The sequence below is a fragment of the Raphanus sativus genome, chromosome 3 (assembly GCF_000801105.2).
Source record: "Raphanus sativus cultivar WK10039 chromosome 3, ASM80110v3, whole genome shotgun sequence".
In the NCBI taxonomy this organism is placed as follows: Eukaryota; Viridiplantae; Streptophyta; class Magnoliopsida; order Brassicales; family Brassicaceae; genus Raphanus; species Raphanus sativus.
This window is the reverse complement of record NC_079513.1, coordinates 3,241,609-3,256,010: the sequence shown is the minus strand read 5'-3', so window position 1 is coordinate 3,256,010 and position 14,402 is coordinate 3,241,609. Positions and strand designations below refer to the sequence as shown.

At 34.9% G+C, this 14,402-nt stretch overlaps 2 protein-coding genes across 2 annotated transcripts; both read left to right on the top strand.

Annotated features, from left to right (window-relative positions):
- Nucleotides 1-252: 252 nt before the first annotated feature.
- LOC108846175 (magnesium dechelatase SGR2, chloroplastic) lies at nt 253-1,828 on the top strand. The gene is made up of 4 exons (XM_018619400.2): nt 253-520; nt 738-911; nt 1,007-1,174; nt 1,262-1,828. Exons 1-4 carry the CDS (start codon nt 392-394, stop codon nt 1,613-1,615), a joined length of 825 nt encoding a protein of 274 aa, XP_018474902.1. The 5' UTR covers nt 253-391; the 3' UTR covers nt 1,616-1,828.
- Nucleotides 1,829-5,579: 3,751 nt separating this feature from the next.
- Nucleotides 5,580-7,104, top strand: LOC108844885 (putative F-box/kelch-repeat protein At4g39600). The gene has a single exon (XM_018618169.2). It carries the CDS (start codon nt 5,653-5,655, stop codon nt 6,742-6,744), a length of 1,092 nt encoding a protein of 363 aa, XP_018473671.1. The 5' UTR covers nt 5,580-5,652; the 3' UTR covers nt 6,745-7,104.
- Nucleotides 7,105-14,402: the final 7,298 nt, after the last annotated feature.

Below are 14,402 nucleotides of genomic sequence, written 5' to 3'. Positions count from 1 at the left end.
CGTTTGAGCTTTAATGGGACGACACATGCCAACTCATGCAGTAAAGAAGCTGGACACCACGTGTCACTCACAGTCTCACCTCATCAAATTGTATTTTGGACTTGTGTAAGGTCTACAAATAGAAGCAACCGTCACTTTTCACTCGTATCGTAAGATTGTTGACTCCAACACGCAAGCAACAAAAACAAAAACAAAAACCTAATTTTCTGGAAGATAAAGCTTAACCGAAAGCGAAAGAAAGCTCGTCTTTTAAAGGGCTTCAAGCTTTAATTGTGTAGGTTGCGGTGGACGAAAGCGTGAGACGTTAATAGAGTTTTTCTTTTATTTAAGGATTGTTTTTTTTTCCTTCAGTCTTGTTTTTGCAGATTTCTGATATTGAAACCAAGCAGAGATGTGTAGTTTGGCGACAAATCTCTTATTCCCATCAAAGATGAAACCAGCTTTTACAGAGAAACAGAACACTAGCTCACTCTTTGTTACAAATAAAAGATCCTTGATGAAGAACAGATCCACTGTTCCTGTAAGAATCTCATACCCTGTCCTTGTTAGTAAATTTATCGATTTTGTTTATTGTGAAATCTTTAGGAATAACAGAAACCCAATTTAAAAAGGAAAAGAATTCCAATCCTGTTATTTTAGGTTGTGTGCTCTGTTTTTATGGTTGTACGCCGTAGATTGCATTTTTGGATCTAAATTCGATTTATAATTAAATCTTTATGTGCCTATGAATCAATAAGGTTGCAAGATTATTTGGACCGGCGATTTTTGAAGCCTCCAAATTGAAAGTATCATTCTTAGGAGTAGATGAGAAGAAGCATCCATCAAAGCTCCCAAGAACTTACACTCTCACTCACAGTGACATAACAGCTAAGTTAACATTGGCCATTTCCCAATCTATCAATAATTCTCAGGTAAATATTAAGAACAACCTCCTATAAAGCACAAAATTTTAGGGTTTAGTGTTTTCGGAGACCTATGTTTTTTTCTGTTGTTTGTGGATCACCAGTTGCAGGGATGGGCTAATAGATTATTTCGGGACGAAGTAGTGGCCGAGTGGAAGAAAGTGAAGGGTAAAATGTCCCTTCACGTTCATTGCCACATTAGCGGAGGCCACTTTCTTTTGGATCTCATAGCGAAGCTTCGGTACTACATATTTTGCAAGGAATTACCGGTGGTAAGTATGTGGTTCTATGTACTATTATGATTTTGATATCTAACAATGTTACCGCTTAATTATATTTGACTTTTTTGGTTTATATAGGTACTGAAAGCTTTTGTTCATGGAGATGGGAACTTGTTGAACAGTTACCCTGAGCTACAAGAATCTCCTGTTTGGGTTTATTTCCACTCAAACATCCCCGAGTACAATAAGGTTGAATGTTGGGGGCCGCTTTGGGAGGCTACGCAGCACAATCACGATGGAAATAGAACACGCAAAAAATGTGAAACTCTCCCGGAGCTAGCGTGTCCCCACGAGTGCAAATGTTGCTTTCCGTCGGTTAGCACGATCCCATGGTCTCATCGTCATTATCAACATGGCAGAGGGGATGAGAATGAGAATTTCAGGGGTGGAGAGTTGGGAATATCTATCCCTAACTCTGAGAGATTGAAGTGATAGATCTCGTGAGGATGTTTCTTTTTTTATTTCCTTTGGTGGTTAGGAAAGTTGGAAGGAATATTGAAGTTATTTGTTTAGTGTTAACAGTGAGTAGATGAAAGTTGTCCAACAGTGTTATCCTTAGGGGTGGGCGCAAGGCGATTACTTGCATTTTTATGTATACTTGATATTTGCCTTGCCTTGAACGAGTAATTGATTTTTGGACTTGTACTTGCCTTGTCGGAAACGAGTACTTGTTATTTCGAGTACTTGTCAAAAAAATATGTTACTTGCAAGTTACTTGATTTGCCTTGTTCCACTACTTACTAATTACAAATACTTATGAATCATTTATATATATTTTCTAGTTTGTAAGAATTATTTGATAGATAATATTCTGTTAGAGAAAGTTATAAAATTTTGTTTTGTTTACTCGACTTGGTAAAAACACAGAGAGTTATTTCAAATAAAATATTTGCACTTAATAAAAAAAAGAATATAATACATATATTTCAATATAAAAATACTGTTTACTTATTACAACATAGAAATATCAGTTTAGGACTTTGGTTTTTATAGTTTAGTTATCATTTTTTCAGTCGTAAAATAAGTAACGAGTAATATCAAGGCGAGTCGTTAATTTTTTTGTGATACTTGTTACTTGCCTTGTACTTGCAAGTTACAAACTTCAACGACTTGATACTTGACTTGGCAACGACGAGTACTTGAAAAAACGAGGCGAATACGGGTCGAGTAACGGGTATAAGGCAAGTAACGAGTATTTGTGCCCACCCCTAGTTATCCTCTGTATTTTATATATTTACGAAGCCCATGTAGAAATAGAAGACTTTGTTACGTGTGTTAACTGACTTTTTTGGTTGGCAACAACAAGAGACGATACTTTGATTCAAAGATTCGGCATCAATTTTGTAGAAGCTTTGGGAGCTTTCTTCGAAATTGCTAATTAACTTGTGAAAATTGCTAATTAACATTTGTGAAAATTGCTAACTAATTGTAATTGATATATGTGTTAAAATTCTAAAGATATCAGATTGTGATATGTATCAAATTCTTTTTTTTTGGATTTAAAAGAGATTTAGAAAAAGAAAATTTTATTATATTGAATTTGGTTTTTCGAAATTATTAATTAACATAATTTTGATATGTCAGATTGTAATATGTAATTTGCTTAAGAATAAGAAAAATTCAAAGAAAAGAAAATCTTACGACAAAAATGGTCTTTCAAATTCTTTTTTTTTAGGGATTTTTTAGAAAGAAAAATTACTATAGATAATATTTTATATTATATATTGTTAAAAATATTAATTGAAATATTCATTTTTCTAAATTTCTAAAAAATAATTGTAAAAAATCAATTTAAAAGTTTTAATATTTTCCAGAGGTTGATTTTTTAAAGTTGGTAAATAACATGATTACGATGTATGCCAATACATTTTTAAGATTGTGATATATATAAAATAAAAAAAATTATTTTATAATTTTCATTCATTAGTATCTTTGAAAAGAAAAAAAAAACAATTTTGAAAAAATATAAAAATACTTTATGACAAAAAGAGAAATTACTTTACAAATAGCATCCTAAAGTTTTTTTTTGCATCTTTTTAAGAAATGAAAATTAGCATTAACAATTTTTAGAAATATTAACTGTAAATAACTATGTAAGAGTAACTTTTTTTTCTAAAATCCTAAAAAAACCATAAAGATTATTTTTGTAACAAGAAATGTTTTTTAAATCTCTACTAAATTCTATAAAAAAAATTTATCATATTTTTGATACATGTCACAATTTCTTCAAAAAAATCGAAAAATAAAAAATAACTTTTAATACCTTTTTGCAATTATTTTTGTTTAGAACAAAAAACGAAAATTGCTAAAAATAAATAAGATAAATATAATTAGCAACTTGATGAAAACTTTGAGAAAAAATACTAAACAAAAATGAATAATAAAATCCTAAAAGTAAAAAAATATTTAATCAAACTCATGAAGAAAAACTAACTATAAAAATAATATCCTTTTTTAAAAATCCTAAATAAAAAAAATTGGTAAAAGTACTCTTATTATTTTTTTATAATAACTTTCTTTTTCAATAGATAAATTTATGTTAAAAATTAGAACACAAAAATATCTACAAAATTTCATATCTATATTTAGCTTTAAGCTTCTCACTATTATTTTTACAAACAAATAGTATTTACATGAAAAATATACTTGAGTATAAAATATTACCTAATTATAAAAAATTCATAAACTTTCCTTTATAAAGTCTAAATAAAATAAAAACTGCAAAAGTAATCTTATTTTCTTATAATTAACTAGCTTTACTTTTTAATAGATAATTTGTGTTAACATATTATAAACAAAAAAAATAACTTTAACTATATCACCGGATATGATTGTGATATGTTTAAAATATTAGATTTTGAATGTGTTTAATAAAAATTGTCATTATATGACATATGTTCCCTTTCAAACCAAAATAAGATTTTTTTTCGAAATCCAACCGGATAGAATTGTAAAATTTTATTTAATAGTAACTTATTTTAAAATTTAATGATAAACATGATACTTAAAATATTTAATTAACAAGAAAGATTTTAAGAATATTAGTGATATTGAAATTTTTTTTTTGGAAAATTCCAACTTTTAGAAATAGTTAAAATTAACTGTAAGTAATTATTTCATAGTAATTTTATTTTTATAAATCCTAGACAAGTATAATTGTAAGAGATTATGTAATATTAATTTCCTTTTCTAAAATCCTAAATAGTTGTTTTCCTTTCAAAAAAGATATCCTGAGCAAAAGAAATTTATATCATATTTTTATGTTATAACCAAAAGAGAATTGTAAAAATTTTAGATAATATTTTTAAGAGAAAATTTGATAATGAACATGATACTAGAAATTATTTAATAACAAAATAAGTGTTAAAATAGTATTGATACAAATTGTAGAAATAGTAGATTTAAAATTATTTATTAGTAATTAGAAATAGTTAATTTATAGCAATTTGTTTTTTGAAATTCTAAAGAGAAGATTAATATTTTATGATAGTAATTTTTCTTTTCTAAAATCCTATGCAAAAATCTATAAGAGTATTTAATAGTAATATTTATTTTCTTAATTGTAAATAAAATGGAGATTTATAAAATAAAATGTTTCTCTTTTCAAAAAATCCTAACAAAAAGAAAGTCGACAGTCGTTGAGTGTGTTTGTTGTCTTACTTGGAGGATCACCAATTGCGTGGAAAACTAAATATGACATGGTTTCAATGTCGTCTACGGAAACAGAATACATAACAATGGCATTAGCAACAAAAGAGATCGAGTGGATTATTCCACTGATGATGATCTAGGCGTTAAAGTGAAAACTCCGGTTGCATTCTGTTGTGATAGTAAGGCTGCCATATATATAGCTGATAATCTCGTATTCTATGAACGCACTAAACACACTGAACGAGACTATCATTTTTTCGCGATGCAGTTAAGGCTGGTCTCATCGAGATTATTTCTGTCAATACAAATGATTAAATCGTGGACATTTTAACTAAGGCAATGGGTTCGCTCACAGTTTAAGGCTCTATAGTCCAAAGTTGGGTGTTCAAGATTTTCACTCTATAACTTAAGAAATAGTATTAGGAAAGAACATCTTAGGGCATGAGCATTGAAGGCTCATGAGAGAGGTTCACATGCGTCCAAAGTAAAAAATATTATAATATACCACAGTAATGAATTCGTCTCGTCCTGTCCCTTCCGGATGAACCTGTTTCATAACTGTTTAACGGGCCCCACGTGACAACCGGGAGTTCATTGATGTGCATGGTCTTATAGATAAGGATTACTTTTATGTTTTCATTTATCTATCAAAGTTCCTAAATTGTCTGGGAGTTTGACCAATAAAAATATATAGGAGTTGGGCTTCTACGGTTATGTATATATAGTCATTAAGATCAACAAAAGTTTTCAGTTTACAATTCCATCTCAAGTTTACATCGAGAGAGTGGAGCCTGTGTTAGGTCGGCCCGGAGTTGGCAATGTGGAATAAGCCACCGGCGATAGAGCCAAACTCAATTCTGCAACTTCCAGATGACTTAGTATTGAGTTGCTTAGCCCACGTCCCGAGATTGCACTACCCCATTCTCTCACTCGTCTCCAAGACCTTTCGATCTCTCACTTCTTCACCGGAGCTTTACCAGACCCGTTATCTCTTAAACCGCACAGAGGGGTGTCCTTACGTGTGCTTGCAGTTCCCTTCAGAGCCTAACCTTCGTTGGTTCACTCTCTGTCGGAAACCAGACAAAACCCTTAACAAGAAGAAGACAGAGTCATCAAGTGGGCATGTTTTGGCTGAGGTTCAGATTCACAACTCTCCTCCCGTTGAATGGTCAGATCTCGTAGCTGTTGGTCATAGGCTATACGCCATAAACAAAGAAGATGATGTCTCTTGCTGTTCTTCTAACGTCTTCTTCCTCGACTGCCGAACGCACACGTGGGTCGAAACTCCAAGCTTGCGGTTTGCTCAGACCAAGCGGAAGTTGGATGGGATGATGTATTTAGCAGGAAGCAACGAGAATCCAGATTCTTTGAACTGTCTTGAAGTGTTCAACACAGAGACACAAACTTGGAAGCCCGTGCCTGAGGAGAAGAGAATATTCAGAGACACAGATTTCAAAGGAAATGTTTACAAGAACCTTGATCGAACGTCTGGCGAGAGAGTTTCTTTGGTTGTAAACCTAAAGGATTCTACAACCGACTTTGTAGGGTCTGGTACTATATGTGTAATAGAGAAAAGATTCTATTTGTATCTATCCACTGGAGTGTTTCTTTGGTCTAACACTGAGTTTAAATCATTTGGTTTGAAGAAAGTACAAGGTTTGGAAGGACTGCCTAAGTTTGGCCTTCATAGCAATGTTAAATTGGTTGATTGTGGTGGTAAGTTGGTGGTGTTTTGGGATGAGTATGTGCCTGCACCTAGTGCGTATAAGGAGAAGATGATTTGGTGTGCAGAGATCTCGCTGGAAATACGCAGCAGTGAAGAGGTTTGGGGAAACGTTGAGTGGTTCGATGCTGTGTTTAAAGTACCCAAGTCTTATAGATTCGTGTATGCTACTGCTGCTACCGTTTGATTAACGACTCATGAGACAGGTTTAAGGGAATGAATCAGGTTATTTTTTTCTTAGTATTTAGTATGTCCTGAATCTTGGAGATTAGGCTACTCTTTGATGAATGACTCATGAGACAAGCGGCTTCGTCTTGTAGTGGTTTACTTTCTTTTGTATGTGACTGATGTGCGCGTTTGTCTTGTGCTTGCAGCGGTCCAGTGGACAATGGTTCACTTCTAACCTATGCATTCACTTTTAGCTTTTTGTCTTTGAAATTATTTTTACACAACAATGAGAATAGTAATAGTCTCATTTTCCGTCACTCAGCTACTTTTAAGTTGTCACAACTTGCTGTCTAGCTAATTGCCTCCAACAAAACTAAGATACACAACTACTTTTTGTTTCTCATTTATTTAATGACCAAGTTGGTCAAAGAAAGTGTGGTTTGATTAAAGCTTACGTTCATGTATTGTTTACGTAAAAATCGTTTAAAAATAGTTTAACCTATACTTTCTGACTAATCATTCACTTTATTCTTGATTTTTTATCATTGCTATTCAGATTTAAATCGATAGAATATAAAACCACTCTTCATCTAGACTTTGTATTAAGAACCTATTATATGTTAATAATATCAAGTCAAAATAGCTCTTTCGGTCATACCATGCTGAAAGTTTGGTAGAGTGTGATCCATCTTCATCAGTCTGAGCTTCTAATGAGATTTGCTTGAAGATATGTCATCCTGCTCTGAACTAGGAGCTGGTACATCAGTGATTCACGGAGCTCTGGATCCTTTGGTGACATGATAAGAACTTGCTATTATATTGATCAAGAACACTGACACTACAAGAAAACACGCTTATACTGAGGGACTTTTTCCTCGGTATTTCGTCGGAATACGCGGAGCTCTGGATCCTTTGGTGACATGATAAGAACTTGCTATTATATTGATCAAGAACACTGACACTACAAGAAAACACGCTTATACTGAGGGACTTTTTCCTCGGTATTTCGTCGGAATACGCGTATTCCGACGAAATACCGAGGAAAACGTCCCTCGAAAAAATCTCCTCGAAATTTCATTTTCCCTCGAAATTCCTCGAAAATTTTATTCCGACGAAATACCGAGGAAAACGTCCCTCGAAAAAATCTCCTCGAAATTTCATTTTCCCTCGAAATTTCCTCGAAAATTTGTGACGGAATTTCGAGGAAACATAATTCCGAGGATATTTAGAGGACTGCCCTTCGTCGAAGAGGTCCTTGGTATATATTGAGGAACAATTCCCTCGGTATAACCGAGGATTACACCGAGGGAAAACACCTACGAAAGTTTTCGAGGAAACAGTTTCGTCGGAAAATTCCGAGGGACTATTTCCTCGAAAATTTCGAGGACCAGTGTTCCTCGGAATATTTCGAGGGACGTGTCCTCGAAAATTTTCGAGGAAAGCAGCCCTCGAAAATTTTCGAGGAAACTGTCCCTCGGAATATTCCGAGGAACACTTCCCTCGGTATATACCGAGGACAGCTGTTCCTCGGAATATATTGAAAATTATTTTTTTTAAAATAATTGTTTTTTTTAAAAAATATTTTTAAAATTTAAATTCGAAAATATAAAATTTAAATTTAAATTGAAAACATATTATTTAAAATTCAAAGTCATACAAACGAAAAGAAAACATTTAAAGTTTTTGAAAGAAATTAAACTACGGGGTTTGGAAGTCCGGGTCTGGCATGGTCGGGAAGTCCACGTTGGCGTTCGGGTTCATGCTCCTCATCATCGCCATCATTTGCTCGTTCAGCTTCCTCTGTGCCTCCCAGCCCGCCTCTTGACTCGCCACCATGGACTCCAGCGCAGATATGCGAGCATCTTTGTCCCTCATCTGGCTTAGAAGGACTTCTTGATCAACATAGGACGGTGGTGGTGCAGAAGCAGACGGAACCGAGGGAGACCGACGAGCCAAACCGAACAAACGGCCCTTCTTCTTTAGAACCGACTGAAAAAGAAAGTGTCAAATTTAAATAATATAAAAATGGATTGAACTTTAAAAAATGAACTTACCGCTTCAACGATTTGGTTGATCCGAACCCGAGGCAAGCCGGTCGATCCCGTCGAATCGTCATCCTCGGTTTGAAGCTGAGACACTTCCTGTTCCATCTGACTGTCGATAAGGGTGACCACATCCCTCACAACACCATCATCAATCTCGCCGGTCTTCTTGTTGGTATACGCCGTCTTTATTAGGTGGAGATGATCAACCGGCTCCCCCTCATTTTCTTCTGCCTTGAAAAAAACATAAATTAAACAAACATTAGTAATTAAAAGAAATGCACAAAAAAATATTAGAATCTTAAATAATATAATAAAAACCGACAAGCTTACCAAGCGATCCCCCAGACTGGCTAAAGATTGAGCACCCAAGTTATGGACGTACATGCCCTTCCCCTTACGGTCGCTCTTGCGGTTGGTGGAGTTGGTGGAAGAAGTTGCTCTCACTTCGTTCTTACTCCAATGCACACTCAACTCCCGCCAGACCGTCGGGTCCATCCCCTTTGGAACCTTTAAAAAAAATTGTTAAATAAATAAAAAAATATTTTAAAAAATTAAAAAATTGTATCATAAATAAAAACGAACCTTGTTTATTTCCCACTTCTTCTTCCACGAGTGCATCTGCTTCCCCATAGTTGTCCATAACTTTATGGACGAAGTGGTAATAGATAAACAACATATCATCGGCATTCCAGTTGAATTGTTGCTGAAAATAAAACACAATTAGTAGAAAATTAATATTAAAGATTAAAAAAATAAGTAAAAAATAGAATACTTACCGCAAACTGTTGAAACCACATATGCTGCTTCTCGAGAGGGAAGTCGGTGAAAGTCGGATGTCCATTGTCGAGGGACGAGTACATCATACTGTTGATCCATCCGCTGATCCCGTTCCCGGATCGGTCGAACCTAATAAAAAGAATTAATTATTTAAAATGAATCAAATTTTAATGAAAAAAATAGGTTTAATTACCATGTCTGACCCCGTCCACGTGGATATTGAGTGAGATATGGAAGATGGTCACGACCCGGCTGTCGAACAAACTCCGCAACTCTCAGAAGTGCCGGATGAGCAGGAGCAGGAGCGGGAGTGGGTGACACACCGGGAGCGGGAGGAGAATGAGAGGGAAATGGAGAGGGAGATGTCTGGTAGGAGCTGTAGGGCGATGCGGAACCCGAAATGGAGCCGCTCCTCGAACCACCACGACCACGACGCTGTCGAGAGCGGGTATGTTCCTCTTGAGACCTTTATATAAATAAATTTTATTTAATATATACAATTATTTATTTAATTTGTTAATATATTAAAATTGTTTAATAAAAAAAAAGTTTAAATATATAAAAAATAGTTTAAATATTTTAATAAATTATTAAATGATTACAAAAAGTTTAAATATTTAAAAATTGTTTAATAATTACAAAAAAGTTTTAATATAATTAAAAATTGTTTAATAATTACAAAAAAAGTTTTACTAATTATTAAAATAGTTTAATAATAACAAAAATAGTTTTAATATATTAAAAATAGTTTAATAAATAAAAAATAGTTTTAAATATATAAAAATAGTTTTAAAAATCAAAAAACTTTTTAAAATCAAAAAAAAACGTTTTAAAAATCAAAAAAACGTTTTAAAAAATCAAAAAAAACGTTTTAAAAATAAAAAAACGTTTTAAAAAATCAAACAACGTTTTAAAAAATCAAAAAAAAGTTTAAAAAATCAAAAACACAAAATAAATCAAAAAAATATATACCAAACAATTCAAACATGCAAATCCAAACTATCCATTCAATCCTAGAATTTCTATCTAACAACCTAAATTTCGAGATCTATGAAGAGAGGAAGAGAAGAGATGAATTACTTACATGGGAAAAGAGGAGAGGAAAGAGAGGAGAGGAAGGAGGCCGAGAGGAAGAGAGGAGAGGAGAGGAGATCCGTGGAGGAAGAGAGAAGAGAGGAGATATCTTCTCAAGGTTGCACTGAATCACGGCTATGTTAGTCTTCAGATTTTCAATACCTTCAAGAGTCACTGATCTGGCGCATAAATCGCGGAAGAAAGCACTTATCCCTGCAATTGCTTCATAAACATTTCGTGGTAATAGTTCCTTGAAAGCAAACGGAAGTAAGCGCTGCATCAACACATGACAATCGTGACTTTTTAAGCCAATAAACTTTCCTTCCTTTATGTCGATACAGTTACGCAAATTAGATGCGTAACCGTCTGGAAACTCCACATCGTTTGAAATCCAATCAAAGAACGCATCTTTCCTTCTGCATCAAGTCAGTATATGGGAAAAGGAGCCCTACCATTCTCATCAACATGAAGTTCTGAACGAGCACATATATCGACTAAATCCAGTCTTGACTTCAAGTTATCCTTTGTTTTACCTTGAACGTTAAGGATCGTGTTCATAAGATTGTCAAAAAAATTCTTCTCAATATGCATGACATCTAAATTATGCCTTAGCAAATGATCCTCCCAGTATGGCAGATCCCAGAATATACTTTTTTGTGCCAGTTATGTAGGTTTCCAACAGCATCTACCGGAAAACGCGCATGTCCACCGATGTCTGGCGTCCTTTCTGCACCAAAATCTCTTAGTTGTGTCTTCAAACCTTTCCCACTAATTTCCGCAGGTGGACTGTCAAACACCTTCTTGTTCTTAGTAAACAAATTCCTACTCCTACGATATGGATGATCAGGTGGTAGGAATCTCCTGTGACAGTCAAACCAACACGTTTTCATTCCGTGTTTTAGTTGGAAAGCATCAGTGTTATCTTGACAATATGGACATGATAGCCTTCCATGCGTTGTCCATCCAGATAACATACCATATGCTGGAAAATCACTTATTGTCCACATTAGTACTGCCCGCATTTGAAAGTTTTCTTTACACGAAATATCGTATGTTTCAGCACCTTGAGCCCATAGTTGTTGCAACTCATATATTAGTGGCTGAAGAAATACATCAAGTGATCTCTTAGGATGCTCTGGTCCGGGAACAAGAATGGAGAGAAACAAAAACTCTCGTCGCAAGCACAAGTTTGGGGGTAAGTTGTATGGTGTAACAATGACTGGCCATAGAGAATATTGTCTTCCACTCTTCCCATACGGGCTGAAACCATCAGTACATAATCCAAGGTAGACATTTCTTCTCTCATACGCAAAGTCGGGATACTTTGATTGGAAATGTTTCCACGCTTTTGCATCTGAAGGATGTCTAATCTCACCATCTGTTGAGTGCTCCGCATGCCATCTCATTCGTTGCGCTGTGCGTTCTGAAAGATACAACCTCTGCAACCTTTCCGTCAAAGGCAAAATACCACATCCTTTTATATGGCACTGGAACTCTTCCACTCGTATCTTTATAACGAGGCTTTCCCACAAAATTTGCATGTAGTCCGCTGATCATCCGCCCACCAATAAATCATGCAGTTATCGCTGCATACATCTATTACCTGATAAGATCAACCAACCCCAGCTACGAGTTTTTGAACCTCGTAGTATGAACCTGGAGCTACATTATCCTCAGGTAGAATACCTTTAACAAAATTAGCTATCGCATCCACACAGTCTTCAGCCAAGTTATAATCTGTTTTAATGCCCATCAGTCTCATAGCAGATGATAAAGCTGAATGACCATCTCTGCAACCTTCGTACAATGGTTGCTTTCCAGCATCCAACATTTCATAAAATCTCCTAGCTTCTGCATTGGGTAAATCTTCCCCTCTAAAATGATCATTTATCATCTGCTCAGTACCTACACCATAATCTACATCCGCCCTAATTGGTTCTTCTAATCTAACCGCCGGCTGAGGTTCGCTAGTACTACCAAGTTCATAATCAGTTTCCCCATGATGATACCAAATTTTATAACTTCGTGTAAACCCACTCAATAATAGAATGAGTCCAAACATCCCACTCTTTAATAACTTTTCTATTTTTACAATTAGAGCAAGGACATCTTAACTTACCTGTTTCTGCTTCCGGTTGTTTGCGAGCTACCCTCATGAACTCGATTATACCTTGATTGTATTCTTCCGTAAGCAATCTCGTGTCCGGATCCAAATGAGGTCGATCCATCCAAGAACGAAAATAATTTGAAGAAGACATGTTTTTTTGGAATCAAATTCGTGAGACTAGGAGAGAAGAAGCAAAGAAATGGAGTGAATGAAGAGGAAGAGGGGTGGTTGTATTTATAGATAAAATCCTCCCGGCATACTGAGGAAATTTCGAGACAGACATTTCCTCGAAATTTCCTCGAAATTGTTTAAATCCCCCAACGGCTCTCCCAACGGCTCTCTAACGGCTACAAGATGTCGTCGCAATATTAAAATTTCCGTCGATTTTTTCCGACGACCAAGGTTTCCTCGGTATTCCCTCGAAAAATACCGAGGAAGTTGGTCTTCCTCGAAATTTCCTCAAAAAATAGTGAGGAAATTTCGAGGAAACCCCATTTCTTGGTTTCCTCGGTATTTCCTCGATATTTTGTCAGAAATTTCCGAGGAACTCATTTTTCCTCGGTATTTCCCTCAGAATCTCCGTGTTTTCTTGTAGTGTGATTACACTCAAGAACCCAAGGTTTAATCAAGAGTCCCTAACTCTCTCCATATACATCTACCAACAAGATGCATAACTCTCTGCTTACAGTTTGACATCTATCTATAGTCTCTCATCTATACAATTCTGTTACTGCTAATAACCGTCTCTTGATATCTTCATTTACAACTTAAGACTTGCCATGTCTACATTGCTACTCTGCACCTATGCGCCCAATTTTCATAAGCTACTAAATCATGACGTTCTCCTTTCAAAGTATCTAGGGATTCTGGGATTACATCATGCTCCCATAACTTAAAAAAAAAACGGATCTTGAATCCTAGCAAGGCCTGTTTGGTTAGTTTCTCCTCCCAAAACATCTGTGTTATTGGAGTCTGTGAACAGACGATGAAACTGATTGTCAAGTATGGTGTCCTCATATGATTTCCCAGAAGCAAAACAGACCGAATGTACAATAAGTTGATGTTCTGGTCATTTTACATTATCTTTAGTATACTTTCTCAACCGTTTTCTTAGAGGGAAGCATTTTAATGGTGGTTGAGAGTACTTCATTGTTGAAAGAAGCAGAGAGTGTAATGTCGAAAAAGACAAGATTTGAAGAAGCATCGATTCATTGTAATCGTTTGAGCTCGATGACTACAACAACTAAGAGAAGAATTGACAAGAAAGGGTTCATGGATATGTTAGAGGAAGTATAATGTGGCAATGAGAAAACTCACGAGTTAAACTGATGGTCAAAGCACACTATAGACTATAGTCTATGTATAACTTCATTCTTTTGTTTGTAATTTTGTCAATTGTACGATTAAATCTTTATTGTGGCTTGACTATTAGTGGGAAAATGTATAAAATGTACGTCAAAATGGATCTCCAAATTTCAAATTGTGAGTTTAGTTGGAACTTTAATACCATTTCTTAAGAGAATGAAATTGTTTAAAATCTCATTAGTTTAAACTTGTTTCTTAATTGTCCCCTAAAAACATTACTACAAGTCCCACTAAAACAAAGCTCAATATGTGGCTGATATTCTCTCACGCGCGCGTATGTCTTACATTCTCGAGTACTTTTAGTCTCTC

Coding starts and splice junctions, on each gene's coding strand:
- LOC108846175 (XM_018619400.2), top strand. CDS start 392: ATGTGTAGTTTGGCGACAAATCTCTTATTCCCATCAAAGATGAAACCA. Junction 521..737: donor AGAACAGATCCACTGTTCCT/GTAAGAATCTCA, acceptor TGAATCAATAAG/GTTGCAAGATTATTTGGACC. Junction 1,175..1,261: donor TTTGCAAGGAATTACCGGTG/GTAAGTATGTGG, acceptor TGGTTTATATAG/GTACTGAAAGCTTTTGTTCA.
- LOC108844885 (XM_018618169.2), top strand. CDS start 5,653: ATGTGGAATAAGCCACCGGCGATAGAGCCAAACTCAATTCTGCAACTT.